Below are 15,330 nucleotides of genomic sequence, written 5' to 3'. Positions count from 1 at the left end.
TTTAAGACGTTTAATTTTTTTATGTTAAATGATATTTCAGATTATATCTAAAAACATAATTTAATATACAAAAATAATTAATATTAATGTTATTGAATTAAAAGAATTTATATTAATTTATTTTTGAAATTTGAGGATAAAAAATAATAAAAAGTATAATAAATGAGACGAATTTCAAATTCCTTTAAGTACTGAAAATATATTTAACTTAACATAAACAGACGAAGCAAATATCATATTCTATAACGGGAAAACTTTACTATATTTCAACATAATATAAACAAGAATGAAGGGCTAGTGAAAGAGGTGTTCAAATTTTGTCAGAGTTTTAGGGTTCTCAACATCATCATGTTCTACATTAAAAATAAAAGTAAATACATCAAAAGAATAGTTTCTGGAGATGATCAGAAGGCTTAGATACCTCAACTGAAACATGGAAAATCTCACATTGTTGAAGTTTAAAATATGATCTCACTAACCATCAACACAAATTCAACAATCCTTCTATTCTTTTGTCACTAATGCATGAAATTCTTTTGAATATGACAGTTCAGAATTTTTTACAGTCAGATTCTTCATCATCTTCACATGTAATTAATGTTTCAAAGCTACTAGCATTACCAGTTTCTCCTCCTGATTCAGAATCTGTATGAACTTCCTAGGACTACATCATAAATTAGAGTGAAGCAGTCACACTATCATTACATGTTGAAGACTTAAATATCAGTGTGCACTGAAAGAAAGACAATTTTGAAGATAGCACTGAAAACATTCAAGTTAAACTACATCTCAGCCACCATATCAAATGCTCCATTTTTTCCCCATCTTCTCCTTTGTAGAGAAAAAAAAAAAAAGGACAGAAGGGGTACCAAGTTACAATTGTACAATGTGTTATCGAACACTGACATTGGCATTGACATCTAATGGAGAAAAAACATTCCCTGTATATGATTCAGAATCAGCAGTTGAAACTTCCAAGTTGCCATCTGATAAGCTTCCGCCAGTAGACACACCATTGCCTGAATTAGCCTTCACCCCATGAAATGAATCCCCAGTAACCAGAGCTTGAAGCAACTTTGGAGAAGGAGGAACACTTACTTCCACCAACCCTTCCAACATCTTCACCACCATACCCATTGTAGGTCTCATTGCTTCATCATCTTGAATACACCAAACTGCCACCAAAGCAACCCTTCTAGCCTCCTCAATGTTATACACATTACCAAGTCTCTTATCAATCACTTCACCAAAATTTCCCTCTATTATCTGCTGCGCTGCCCATGGTGGGAAGAACCACTTCCCTCCACTTTCAGTACCACTCTCTCCACCGCCAGATGGCAGTGCCTCCACGTTCCTCCTACCGCCGATCAGCTCCAGCATTGTCATTCCATAGCTGTAAACATCTGCCTTGGTTGTAATTGCCACACCAGAAATCCACTCCGGTGCAACATACCCCCACGTTCCCCTCATAGTCGCCAACACCCTACTGAAGTCCCTCCCAATGAGCTTTGCTAACCCAAAATCAGAAACCTTGGCTGTGAAATCACCGTCCAAAAGAATGTTCTCTGGCTTTATATCACAATGTATGATGCAACATCTACATTCCTCGTGTAAATAAGCAATCCCCTTAGCAGTGCCAACGGCCACCCTGAACCTAACATCCCAACTCAGACTAGGTCCTTCCTTCCTCAAATAAACACTGAGAGCACCGTTCTGCATATACTCATAAACCAGAAGCCGGTGAGAATTCTCAGAGCAAAACCCTCTGAGCCGCACGAGATTCACGTGTTGAATATTCCCAATCGTGGAGACCTCCGCCCTGAACTCCTTCTCCCCACTCCCTGGCCTCTCCAACCTCTTCACAGCCACAACGGAAGCATCACTCAACTCCCCCTGAAACACCGTCCCAAACCCTCCGTGCCCAATCTTCTCTGAAAACCCCCGAGTCGCCAACTGAAGTTCCTTGTAAGAAAACACACGCAAATTCAACATACCCACAAACCCATCTTCCTCATCCTCGTCCATTTTCTTCCCCTCCACCCTCCTCTTCACCATCACCAACAATGTCACCACCACCACCCCCAAAACCGCAACCGACCCGATAACAACCCCACTCAAAACCTTCCAATCAAACACCTTCCTCCCAGATCCCCCGCTCGGAACCCTAACATGCAAAACCTCACTCTCACCATCGGCGGTTAAATTCTGAAAATCCGAAAGCGAACCATAAAATTTCTTGCATAACCCACTCTGCTTTTCGAAACTCAACCCAACGCACCCACAATCACGCAAGCACTCGCGCTCGCAAAAGCTTCTAGATTTCCCCTTAACCAGACTCACATTACCGAATCCAAACCTCACAGCACCAAGATCTTCAAACCCATCACCCCCATCACACCCCGCGTCCACACGGTGACAACCTTGAGAGTAATCACCAGAACCCCACCCATGACCATCCAAAGGCTCAAACCCACTCACACACTCACAGAATTTGGATGTGTCCCCAGTGCAAACCCCGAACCCCCCGCAGATTCCCCGAACCTGGCACACACTCTCCGGCTTGAACCAAAACATCTGCCAGGACCCCGATTGGCTGTTCCACGAGTACTGCTTGACCTGCCCGAAGGGCTCCAGGCGGAACATCGTCGGCGGTCGGAAGCTCGTCTCGATGGCGCGTTCGGAGAAACCGAAGGCCGCGGCGGGGGAGAACGGCGCGGCGAAGTGAAAGGCGTAGAGGTAGGGGATGGTCATCTCTGGGATGTTGAGGAATGTCCCATTGCTCCAGTTCCCGGTGGACCAGTACGAAACGGTCTCGTTGAAGACGAGCTCGAACTCGCCGTAGAAGGATGGTTTCAACCGCAGGGTGTAAAGCCCCGGGGAAGGGTCCGTCTCCGTGCGCCAAGAGGTGAGGGAGTTGAAGCGCGTGAGGTTCATGCCGGGGAGCCACGTGTCCGAGGGGGAATCGAAGCTCTGCCATGAAACGACGCCGTCGGAAGTAAGGAGGACGAGGTTTCCGGAATCGAGAAGCTTGAGGGTGAGGTTGGCGGTGGCGGCGGAGGCGGCGGTCCAGAGAGTGGTGTTGAAGTGGGTTAGGAGTAACTGACCGGTTGGGGTGAGTTCAAGGGATGAAGCGGCTTGGGAGGGGGAGGGGTGGAGGCGGTTGGCGACCCAGATGGTATTGGGGCTGGGCAAAGAGGTGCGGCGGATGGCGAGGTAGAATTTAGGCGGGCCCGGGCCCGGGCCTGGGAAGAAATTGAAGAAGCCAAGTTGGAAAGTGTTGTTGGGGCTTTGCAGAGTGGCGTTGCCTTGGAGAATGATGGTGGCGGAGGAGGAGGAAGTGTGGAGAATGAGAACGAAGAGAAGAAAAAAGAGGAACATTGTCTTTGATTTGTTATGTTAAGGAAGTGGAATTGCATGAAGAAGAAAGAGTGTTCGGAGATACACTCTGTTTATGTTTGTGTATGTGTCCGTGTCCTCCCTGACACTCTGTTTCTTTTGTTCTCTAAATTCTCAAGCTTTGGTCTCTGTTTTTTTTTTAAATGTCCAAATTATCCTTTCTCCTTTTTCGCTCTTTCACTCTGTGCTCTGTCATCAACCCTGCTTCAACACTTCCACCCACTAACTAATCCATAAAATATGTAAAATTAGAAAATTATGATTATAAAATGTTAAAAATATAAATAAAAATTGGTAAATAATAATATTCAATGATAAAATAAAAAAATATGTTGCTGGAAATTGAGACAAACATTTTCCATATTACAGAGGAGAAGAATATTCAAATTCATCTCATATATGGGAGGAATGAAAACAACATAATGTCTAAAAAAGAAACATAATGTCATCATGATTCAAAGGAACATTGAATCTATAACTTTTGGCTCCAATTGATAACTAATAATTTTTTATCAACAATTTAGCTGTTTCTTTTTTTACCAATACTTTTGTGTAATACTTTACCTTATTGGGATGGTTTAGTAATAATTAGTATCTTGATATGATGTGATATCTGTTTTAGTTTAATATATAGTAATTAAATATGCTTTGTTATTTTTTAAAGCCAAACCTTAAACTGATTGAGATAGAACAATTTCAAATTATATAAACTCTTTACGGTATATATAGTGTCAGAAAGAGAATTTTACCAAAAATAACCAATAGTTTCATGACAGATTTAAGAACTTTAAAAAAGTTTATTGCTTCCTAATATGCTCAAAGGGGTACTTTTTTTTTTTATATATAAATAAGGATATTTTTCTATCAGATATATTTGTGAAGATTATTTTATAACAAAATTTAAGACAAAAATTGTTTATGAATTAAATTCAACTTATGAAAAATCTCCACACATTAACTTATTCTAAAGTTAATATAAAAGATTTGATTAATTATAAGTTGTCTCAAGCATATTATTGAGTAAAATTTCAGTAATTTAGATATTTCCTGATGAAATGCTTCATACACTTGAGTATATTTGATTTAAATAATGATGTTTCGCCTCTGTTCTCAAAAGAATTTGAAAAGTTGAACTATGCATTATATTTATTTATCTATTGATTATATAGTAAAACTTTGTATATATAAATAAAGGGGAAGTGAAAGTGAAAGATAAAGAGTAATTTGGTAGAAGACAAAGTGGAGAGTGAAAGGTTGGTGGCTGACAAATGCTCTGAAGTCCACTCATCAAGTTATCTGTTTTCAACTAAGGAAATGGAAAAATAATTAAAAAAATAGGCTTTTGAGGAAAAAAAAATATATTTCTTTTAGGGTTAAATATGTTTTTAGTCCCTATACTATGGGCGATTTTGGTTTTAGTCCCTCTTTCAAACTATAGTACAATTTAGTCCTTCAACTTTAGAAAACTCAGGTTTTAGTCTTTTTTACCAAATTTTTTTAACTTTATTTACGGTTTGAAACACGTTTCTCAGTTAACATTGGAGCAAAAATGTGTCAAACAGTGTAAACAATCCAAATGCTATAATGTAACGTGCTTGAAACAGCAAATAAAGTTTAAAAAATTTGATAAAAATGACTAAAACCAGAGTTTTCTAAAGTTGAAGGACTAAATTGTACTATAGTTTGAAAGAGAGACTAAAACCAAAATCGCCCCAAAGTATAGGGACTAAAAACATATTTAACCCTTTCTTTTATGTAGCATTTATTTATAGGTAAAGAAATAAAAATAAAAGTAAAAATAGGAGGCAAAGATAAAGGGGACCATTAGAATATGGAAAGAGTGAAGAAACTGAGAAACACGTTAGACCCTACAAAACCGAAAAGTTCTTACACAGAAACGTGTAAATAACTGTACTGTTCAAGGAAACTATTTTTCAGACATTGTAAAAATTAATTAACTAAATAACAAATCTAAGCATATAGACATGATAATGTCAACTGATCTGTTCGGTATTCAGTTCACAGAAAAGGGTTGAACTAATTCGCTCTGCACATAAATTGTAGGTTAAATTTAGTGGTTTCTTCGATGTAATGGTTGGCCAACGGGTTTCTCCGTTAGTTGGTATAAATAAAACTTCAAAAATATATAAAATGTTATGATAATAATGCTTTAATGTTTGATATTTTTGTTGCATTCCTTAGTCTAAAATTTAAATAAACTAAGTATATACATGGACTAAAATTCGAATCAAATAAATATTAAAAGTTAATTTTTTCATTAATTAAAAAATACATAAATAAATAATTGTTTAAACTACCTAAAAATCAATTTAAGATTTAAGTATAAAGTAGATTAAGAAATGAATTTTAAATTTAAATCTATTTTATAAAAATATTTGTAAAGTAAGATTTGTTTTAAATTGATTTTATTTTTAGTTGAAATGAAATTTTTAATACATTTTTTTAAGTATATATATATCTTGTGTGTAAAAATTATATATTATTGAGTTGTCTTTTAAGAGTTTGATAACTCTTTCATAATAGTTTGATAGCAATGAAATAAGTTTGGGTTAAATATGTTTTTAGTCCCTATATTTTGGGATGATTTTGGTTTTAGTTCCTCTTTCAAACTAAGGTACAATTTAGTCCTTCAACTTTAGAAAACTCTGGTTTTAGTCATTTTTATCAAATTTTTTAACTTTATTTGCTGTTTCAAACGCGTTTCTCAGTTAACATTGAAGCAAAAATGTGTCAAACAGTGTAAACAATCCAAATGCTATAATGAAACGTGTTTGAAACAACAAATAAAGTAAAAAAAATATGATAAAAAGGAGTAAAACCATGAGTTTTCTAAAGTTGAAAGACTAAATTGTACCTTAGTTTGAAAGAGGGACTAAAACCAAAATCGCCCGAAAGTATAGGGACTAAAAACATATTTAACCCAATAAGTTTTATCTACGACTCTCGTACTATCTAATTTAATCACAATAAAATATTGATTTGTATTACATCTACATATATATTTTAAATTAATTTTATCTTTATGAAAATTTTAAATTTTAAATAAATTAAAAGAATAACAAAATAAAATAAAATAAGAAAAATTATCTGATTTAAAGATTAAATTATAATAACTTTTTATTATTATGGAAATTGGTGTATTTAAATGTCTCATCAAGTCACACATATTATAAAGAATAATGAGCAATGGTATTATGACATATTTTTATATTTTTTATACAAAGTATAAGAATAAAATAGGTTTAAACCCTCCTTTGATCCTAATATTTGTTTGAAAATCTCAATTTGGTCCTCATGTTTTCATCTGTCTCAATTTGGTCATATTTTTTGTAAAAATGAATACATTTTACCCTAACCATTAACTGGTCTCAAATGACGTTAAATTAAGGCCACGTGATGCAGAGAGAATGTACTGATGTGTGTTCCTCATTTACGTGGAGTATTTTCATGAAATAAACAATGGTGATGTGGCATTATTTACTTCCCTTTATTCACTTTAGGGATATCAGAATTAAGGATTTGAAATTGGAATTGGAGATTTCATTTCGTCGTTGCGAGACCAAGCGGAAGACGATCACCAACTGTAATCTTCTCCATCTTTCTTGTCCTTCATATCTTCAAGTCTCAAAACAACCTTCTCTAGACTAGTTCTAGCAGCAGACTTAGCATCAATGTCGTTGTCCCTTAACACTTTTTCTCCCTCCATTTTAAGGCTTTTCAGATTATCTTCGTCAATGTGAGTTTCAGCCAATTCTCCACTCAACTTTTGGCCGTCCTTGTCTTCAGAAAAAGCAACCTCAACATCTTTTTTAGGCCTTCCATTCTCCTCAGTTTCCAGTGTATCCACATTAGCTTGGTATTCAAATTCATGGTTTTGGGGAAGAACATCCTCCTCAGATTCAGTATTTGCATATTCAGATTCCTCTTGGTGTTCTTGGGGTGAGGTTTGAGAAATTAAAGAGGTAGATAAGGAATTAGAACGGAGGAATTCAATTTCCTAGCTTTCATTTTGATCAGATTGTGGACTTTGGTTTGCACTTTCTATCTTGATGACATACAAAGTCTTTTCACGAGCCTCCTTATTGTGTTCTTTAGGTTATACTCCTATAGCGGGTTGATTTATAAGATGAGGCACAATTTTCAAGCCTATGTGGTTTCTTGCACTAATGCTTCCAATGCCTTCGGGTGAAGACCTTGGTGAGGTTTTTCTCTTTTTTAACTTAAACCTTACTAATCCTTTGGCCACCAAGTCCCTCAGAAGACTTCATAGAAGATGTGGTCTTCATTGAAGTCGCATGCTTTTCGTACAACTGCATTTCTTTATCTTCAAAACTGTTAAGTTATTAAGGTTTCTTTTGTTAAGTTTCTGTTACGTACTCATAAAGTTCCTAGATTTTAGGATTGAATTAGTCTTAGGTAGTTACTTTGTTAATTTACATTCCTATTTTACTGCACTGCATAATGGCACGTTCATTTGACAGTTATTGTAAAGGCTTATATAAGCCAACCTCTGTTTATTGAATAAAACATTCTCTCATTGCATCAGTTTGTGTTTTATATACCTTGAGTTTTAACAATTGGTATCAGAGCTCCATAAGGGGCCTGGTACAGAGTGTGAGTTTAGAGTGCAGTGAGGGAACCATAAAACATCCAAGTGTGAGAGTATAGTACGTATAAGAAGATGTCTACAGAGAAGTTCGTGCAACCGGCCATACCAAGGTTTGATGGCCATTATGACTTTTGGTCCATGACGATGGAGAACTTCTTAAGGAGCAAAGAATTGTGACAGCTCATAGAAGAGGGCATACCAGTGCTTGAAGCCACATCCACTGAGGAACAACGTCAGAGTGTGGCTGAGGCCAATCTAAGGGATCTAAAGGTAAAGAATTACCTATTCCAAGCTATTGATCGGGAGATTTTGGAAACCATATTAGACAAAAGTACGTCGTAAGCAATTTGGCAATCCATGCAGAAGAAATATCAAGGCTCAACGAGAGTGAAACGTGCTCAACTTCAAGCACTATAGCGTGAGTTCGAGCTTTTAAGTATGAAAGAAGGGGAGAAAGTGGATGCGTACCTAGGACGCACTCTCAGTATAGTTAACAAAATGAAATCAAACGGAGAGAAAGTAGATTCCAGCACGGTAGTTAGCAAGATACTCCGATCGCTAACAACAAATTTTAACTACGTGGTGTGTTCCATTGAGGAATCTAACGACCTAAGCACTCTCAGCATTGATGAACGTCATGGCAGTTTGCTTGTTCATGAATAGAGAATGCAAAGTCTTCAACCAGAAGAATAAGTATTGAAAATAACTCATGATGACCGATCTGGAGCAAGTCGTGGTCGTGGTCGTGGTTACGGTCGTGGCTGTGGGAGAGGTCGAGGACGACAACCATTAAATTGAGCACTCGTTGAATGCTTTCACTGTCACAAGCTTGGCCATTTTCAGTACGAGTGTCCCGAGTTTGAAAAAAGGGCTCACTACGCAACATTTGAAGAATCAAAGGTAGCAGAAGATGAGCTATTACTCGCAACATATGAGGAGACGCCACAATCCGTCCAGGAGGAAGACTGGTTTTTGGATTCCGGCTACAGCAATCACATGACCGGAAACATGCAATGGTTTACAGATGTGAGAGAAGAGAAATTTAGTCGGTCTGTTAAACTTGGAAACAACACAACAATGGCTGTCACTGCAAAAGGTAACATTCGGATTCAAATTAATGGCACCTCTCATGTCATCACTGACGTTTACTACGTTCCAGAGCTTAAGACCAATCTCTTAAGTCTAGGGCAACTTCAAGAGAAAGGTTTAGCTGTTCTATTTCAAAATGATATGTGCAAAATATACCATCCAGATCAAGGATTGATTCTTCACACCAACATGAAAGGCAACCGAATGTTTTACCTCACAGCTGCAATGATTTCTCAACCTATCAGGTGCCTTCAAACTGAGGATTCTGTAGACAAGGATACGCAACTGTGGCACAGACGCTTCGGGCATCTCCATTTTAATGCATTAAACATACTTGCAAGTAAGCAAATGTTCGGTCTGCCACAAATGAAATTTCCTCAAACATTATGCACTACCTGTCTTGTGGGCAAGCAACATAGAGACAATATACCAAAGCAAGGTTCATGGAGAGCTTCAGCAAAACTTCAGTTAATTCATGCCGATGTCTGTGGTTCGATCTCACCTGCCTCACACAGCAACAAAAGGTAATATTAAATTTTATTGATGATTACTCACGAAAAGCTTGGGTCTATTTTTTACATGAAAAATCTGAGACTTTCAATGCATTCAAGAGTTTTAAAGCTTGTGTTGAGAAGGAAGCCAACACCTACATCACTTGTGTCAAAACAGATCGTGGTGGTGAATTCACTTCCAAGGAGTTTGAGAATTTTTGCACCCAGCAAGGCATCACTAGGCAATTGACAGCTGCCTACACCCCTCAACAAAATGGAGTCGCAGAATGCAAGAATCACACCATCATGAACGTTGTACGAGCTGTGTTACACGACAAACAGGTTCCAAAACCCTTTTGGCCTGAAGCGGTGCGTTGGTGTATACATGTCTAAAACAGAAGTCCTACTTCTGCCATTGATCAGCGAACCCCAGAGGAGATGTGGAGCGGAATCAAACCACGAGTTGATTATTTTCGAACATTTGGTTGCATTGCTCATGTGCATATTCTAGATCAAAAGAGAAGCAAGCTTGATGACAAAAGCCACCCGTGTATTCTGCTGGGCGTAAGTGACGAATCTAAAGCATACAAATTATTCAATCCAGTTACAAAGCGTGTAATTGTGAGTAGAGACGTGGTGTTTGAAGAAGATAAAAGCTGGAATTGGAACGAAAACACAAAAAAAGTCAAAACTACGGTTCTAGATTGGGAAAATGAAGCAACCACAGTAGACCCAGTGAATGAAAATGCAGGAAATGAAGTAGTCACTGTAGACCAAATGAATGAGAATGCAGGAAATGAAGCCGTCACAGTAGACCCAATAAATGAAAGTGCAGAGTCGACATCACATGATATATCAACTAGTGATAATGAAGCACACGGACCAACTTCCAATTCAGAACATATTGATTCCTCAGCAGAGATTTTGGCTCCAAGATCACGAAGATAACCAGCGTGGCTGTCGGATTACGAAACCACCTTTACAGTAGAAGAGGAGAATTTACTAGCACTGGTGATGACCGAGTCTAGAGATCCCCAGTCATTCAAAGAGGCGCATAGAAATCAACAATGGAGAGAGGCTATGACTGCAGAGATGAAGGCAATAGAAAGGAATCATACGTGGGAACTTGTGAATCCACCAGAAGGGGTAACACCCATTGGTGTCAAGTGGATTTTTAAGACCAAATTTAATGAAAATGGCCACATAGAAAAGTATAAGGCTAGACTAGTGGCCAAAGGCTATGCTCAACGATTTGGAATAGATTATACAGAAGTTTTCGCTCCAGTAGCAAGACTTGACAGTGTGAGACTGATATTAGCTCTAGCAGCTCAAAATGCATGGGAGGTAATGCAACTTGATGTCAAGAGCGCTTTCTTACATGATGAGCTTATGGAGGAAGTATATGTCCACCAACCTGAAGGTTTCATCAAGAAAGGAAAAGAAGATCACATCTATCGTCTCAAGAAAGCACTTTATGGGCTTAAACAAGCTCCAAGAGCGTGGTATAGCAAGATCGAAGCTTACTTTGCAAAAGAACACTTTGAACGNTGCTCCAGTGAACATACCTTATTCACAAAAAGGATTCACGGTAACATTTTAATTGTTAGTCTCTATGTTGACGATTTGATTTTCACTGGCAATAGCAAACACATGTGTGAAGAATTTAAAAACTCAATGAAGGTAGAGTTTGATATGACTGACTTAGGCAAAATGAGACACTTCCTTGGAATCGAAGTTATACAAAGAAACTCAGGAATCTTCATTTGTCAAAGACAGTATGCTCATGATGTACTAGCTCGTTTCAACATGGCTGAAAGCAACTCGGTGCGAAATCCAATTGTACCAGGCACAATACTATCCAAGGATATTGAAGGTGCTGCAGTCGACGCTACTAAATTCAAACAAGTCGTTGGGAGCCTCATGTATCTAACAGTGACCAGGCCATATTTAATGTTTGGAGTAAGTTTAATTAGTCGATACATGGCAAATCCAAAAGAGTCACATTGGGCTGCAGTGAAACGATTATTAAGATACCTCAAAGGAACCCTTGAATATGGTATATTCTATCAAAGAAAAACAAAGACTGGTCTCATGGCTTATAGTGACAGCAACTATGCAGGTGACTTAGATGATAGAAGGAGTACATCTGGAGCCGTTTTTCTGATTGGAAATGGAGCAGTTTCGTGGATGTAAAAAAAGCAGCCTGTGGTAAGCCTATGTACCACCGAGGCTGAATATATTGCCGCAGCATCTTGTGACTGCCAGTGTATTTGGATCCAAAGAATTTTAGAGCACCTTGGTTCAGCAGAAAAGGAAGCAACTGAAATTTTATGTCACAATAGCTCTACCATTCAATTATCCAAAAATCCTGTCTTCCATGGAAGGAGCAAGCACATAGCCGTAAGATTTCATTTTCTAAGGGACTTGGTTAATGATCAAGTAGTTCGATTAACATATTGTTGTTCCAATGAGCAAGTAGCTGACATAATGACTAAAGCATTGAAGCTTGATCAGTTTGAAAAAATTCGACAGATGCTTGGAGTTATAGCAATTACTGAATTAAGCTAAATACAGCCATTTAGCTTACGGGAGGGAATGTTAAGTTATTAAGGTTTCTTTTGTTAAGTTTCTGTTACATACTCATAAAGTTCCTAGATTTTAGGATTGAATTAGTCTTGGGTAGTTACTTTGTTATTTTACATTCCTATTTTACTGCACTGCATAATGGCACGTTCATTTGACAGTTATTGTAAAGGCTTATATAAGCCCACCTCTGTTTATTGAATAAAACATTCTCTCATTGCATCAGTTTGTGTTTTATATACCTTGAGTTTTAACAAAAACAAGACTTTGGTGAAGCTTGCTTCATCGTAGACATAGATTTTGATGAAGCTTTGACTATTTTGGGAGTTAATTTGGGATGAGTTTTCACCCTCTCAGAAGTTGTTGCTGGTGAAGATTCCACCCTTTTGGAAGTTGATTTTGATGGAATCTCCCCCATAAAATTTGAAGATTTTCCCCTCTCCTTGTTTCGATGATTGAAGAAATGTGTGATATTGAAAGGAATGATGATTCGGCCCTAAGCAGTGATGCTTTTCCCGTGTTTGCCAGAACTTTATTCCCTATTTACTTTTGGTTGCCAGTTGATTTTGATTGGAGTTCCACCTTATTTGTGTTAGAGTCATCAGAAATCTACATGACAGAATTAACTGATTTGCTGCTTTTCACTGTTGACATCTAGATCTATGTTGGCTTAGAATGAAGTGAAGCTTTTTGTTTGGCAACTGATATCATTATCCCACCATTACTGTCCTCTGAACTTCGAGAAAGTGATTTTCTTTCAGCTCTCTTAAGCATGGAGAGTGTCTGCTTTGCTTCCTCCACATTCATCCTTCCATATTTACAAATATCATGACAGAAGCCAATAGATGCTCTGAGATAACGAGGAACAACAACTTTTCTTTCATTATTTCCAGAGCTTGTCATTCCAATTGAGTGCCTTCTTAATTTGGCACCACTAAACATTGTTACTTCTGAGATCAGTGATGAATCAACCTTTACCTTCTGCTACTTTGCTACCCAGAACAAGATCTACAACAGATATCCTTAAATAAAGAAACAAAGTTATTTTTAAATAAACAAAGTAATGACTCAGCAAAAAGCAATATAATGATCACTATTCAAATATGTTAAGATTAGAAGCAACAAAATTTATTAACCGTGCTTCAAAACTAAATACAAGATAATGTCATATAACAAGAAAAGCACCGTTCTCAGCGTAATCTTTGGAAGCTAACAAAAACAGAATATATTTAAACAAATCTCAATTTAGGTTAAAAAGCTGCATAACGTTTAGAAAAAGAAATGATTTTATAATTTGAAACTCAAACAAGGCATCTCAAACTGAAAATGAACAAAAAATCAAATTGGGACTTTTCACTCTCTTAGGGTTCCAGCAAAAAAGGGGGAAAATGCCTTGCACCGAGCTTCTCACTTCTATGGTGCCTCTTAATGACACTGCTTCCACGAGCTCACACGACGTAAACAGGTTTTTCATTCATAAGATGCAGTCTCTGGTCCTTAAGAAAGGGGGGAAGTCTCTGGCACTCGAGAAAGGAGATACACAAACTCCGACACTTAAAAGTTGGCGTGTTGGGCAGTGGTGAAGGTTCTATTGACCATCGCTTTCTCTCTCAGCTTCAGGACCGAGGGAGAAGAAGAGAATGACCAAGGAGAAGAGAAAGAAGCACCGACGCCACGTGGATTTGATGATTTAAAACACATCATCCATCCAATTTTAATGCACAATGCCACGCCATCAAAACATAAAATACAGCTCAACTAAATTTAAGGTCGTTTGAGATCAGTTAATGGTTAGGATAAAATTCACGCATTTTTTTAAAAAATATGACCTAATTGAGACAATTGAAAACATGAGGACCAGACTAAGATTTTCATACAAATATTAAGACCAAGGGAGGATTTAAACCAATAAAATAGTTATAAAAATATAAAATTTTATATTTTTTCAAAAAAAAAAGAAAATAAAAAATAAAAAAAGAATAATGTTAAATAAATGTGAAAAAATTAAGTGTGTTAAAAATATTTTTCTACTGTAAATTATGCAAGATATGCCTAAACAGGTCAATAAATTAAATTACTGAATCCACATTAGTTCCGCTTATCATCCCTACTAATTAAGCGTATTTATGGAGAAGAGGTTAGATTTGTAAAAATAGACCAATTGAAACCCCACAAATGTAATTAATTTGTATAGAATATGACAGGGGTTGTGTGTTACAGTTCTAGCTTGAATGAACCCCACAAAGTGACCTTTTAGCTTCTGGACTCTTTCAAATATGAAATATTCTTGCTACAAAAATATTGCAAAGTTTTCAGTTTACAAAATCAAATATTTTTCTATTGGTTTAATGTGTCAATATGTTCCTTTCTTTTTCGGCGTCTTAATTGAGTCCTTATTTTTGTAAAATTGAATCAAATAGGACCTTTCCGTTAAATTGAGATGATGCCATTAGGAAAGGTATATTGACAGTATAGTTTTTTATTACGTGGCATTAAAAACATGACTGAATTGTATTTTTTTATTCTTGAATTGAAAAATGAAATATACAAAATATACTTCATTTTTTATTTTAAAAATTAAAAAAATACAATTCAGTCACATTTTCAATACCACGTAATAAAAAACTATACGGTCAACATACCCTTCTTAACGGCGTCATCTCAATTTGACGGAAAGGCCCTATTTGATCCAGTTTTAAGAAAATAAGGACTTGATTGAGACGCCGAAAAAGAAAATGACCTATTTAAGATTCTTGACGAAAATAGAGACCCATTGAGACATTAAACCTTTTCTATTTTAGTTAAAGTTTTATCCATTATTACTTCAATTTAATTTCAAAAGATAAGTATAATACTTTTTTTAAAAAATAAGGATAAAAATATTTTGACACCTAAATTCTAATAAATTTTTGACACCGAACATGTGTCATAAGTCAATTGGTACGTGTACTTCAATTTTTTTAAACATTAAACATACGGACTAATTAACTTATAACACGTATCCAGTGTCAAAAATTTGTTAGAATTTGGGTGTCAAAAGTATCATTATAAAAAAAATAAATTTCGTTTGCAATTTCCACGAGGTGTGAGTTTTAGCAACCAAAGTCCAACTTCACCAACCACTCTGTGAGACCATTCATA

At 36.7% G+C, this 15,330-nt stretch overlaps 1 protein-coding gene across 1 annotated transcript; it reads right to left on the bottom strand.

Moving 5' to 3' along the window:
• Nucleotides 1-481: 481 nt before the first annotated feature.
• Nucleotides 482-3,597, bottom strand: LOC106774364 (G-type lectin S-receptor-like serine/threonine-protein kinase SD2-2). Its single transcript, XM_014661340.2, has one exon. The coding sequence runs from the start codon at nucleotides 3,376-3,378 to the stop codon at nucleotides 892-894; it is 2,487 nt and encodes an 828-aa protein (XP_014516826.1). The 5' UTR covers nucleotides 3,379-3,597; the 3' UTR covers nucleotides 482-891.
• Nucleotides 3,598-15,330: the final 11,733 nt, after the last annotated feature.

The sequence above is a fragment of the Vigna radiata genome, chromosome 9, assembly GCF_000741045.1.
Source record: "Vigna radiata var. radiata cultivar VC1973A chromosome 9, Vradiata_ver6, whole genome shotgun sequence".
In the NCBI taxonomy this organism is placed as follows: domain Eukaryota; kingdom Viridiplantae; phylum Streptophyta; class Magnoliopsida; order Fabales; family Fabaceae; genus Vigna; species Vigna radiata.
Note: the sequence above shows the minus strand (reverse complement) of the source record. Positions and strands in the feature narration are given on the sequence as shown.

What these genes read in the sequence shown, in the direction of transcription:
- LOC106774364 (XM_014661340.2), bottom strand. Translation starts at nt 3,378, where the DNA reads ATGTTCCTCTTTTTTCTTCTCTTCGTTCTCATTCTCCACACTTCCTCC.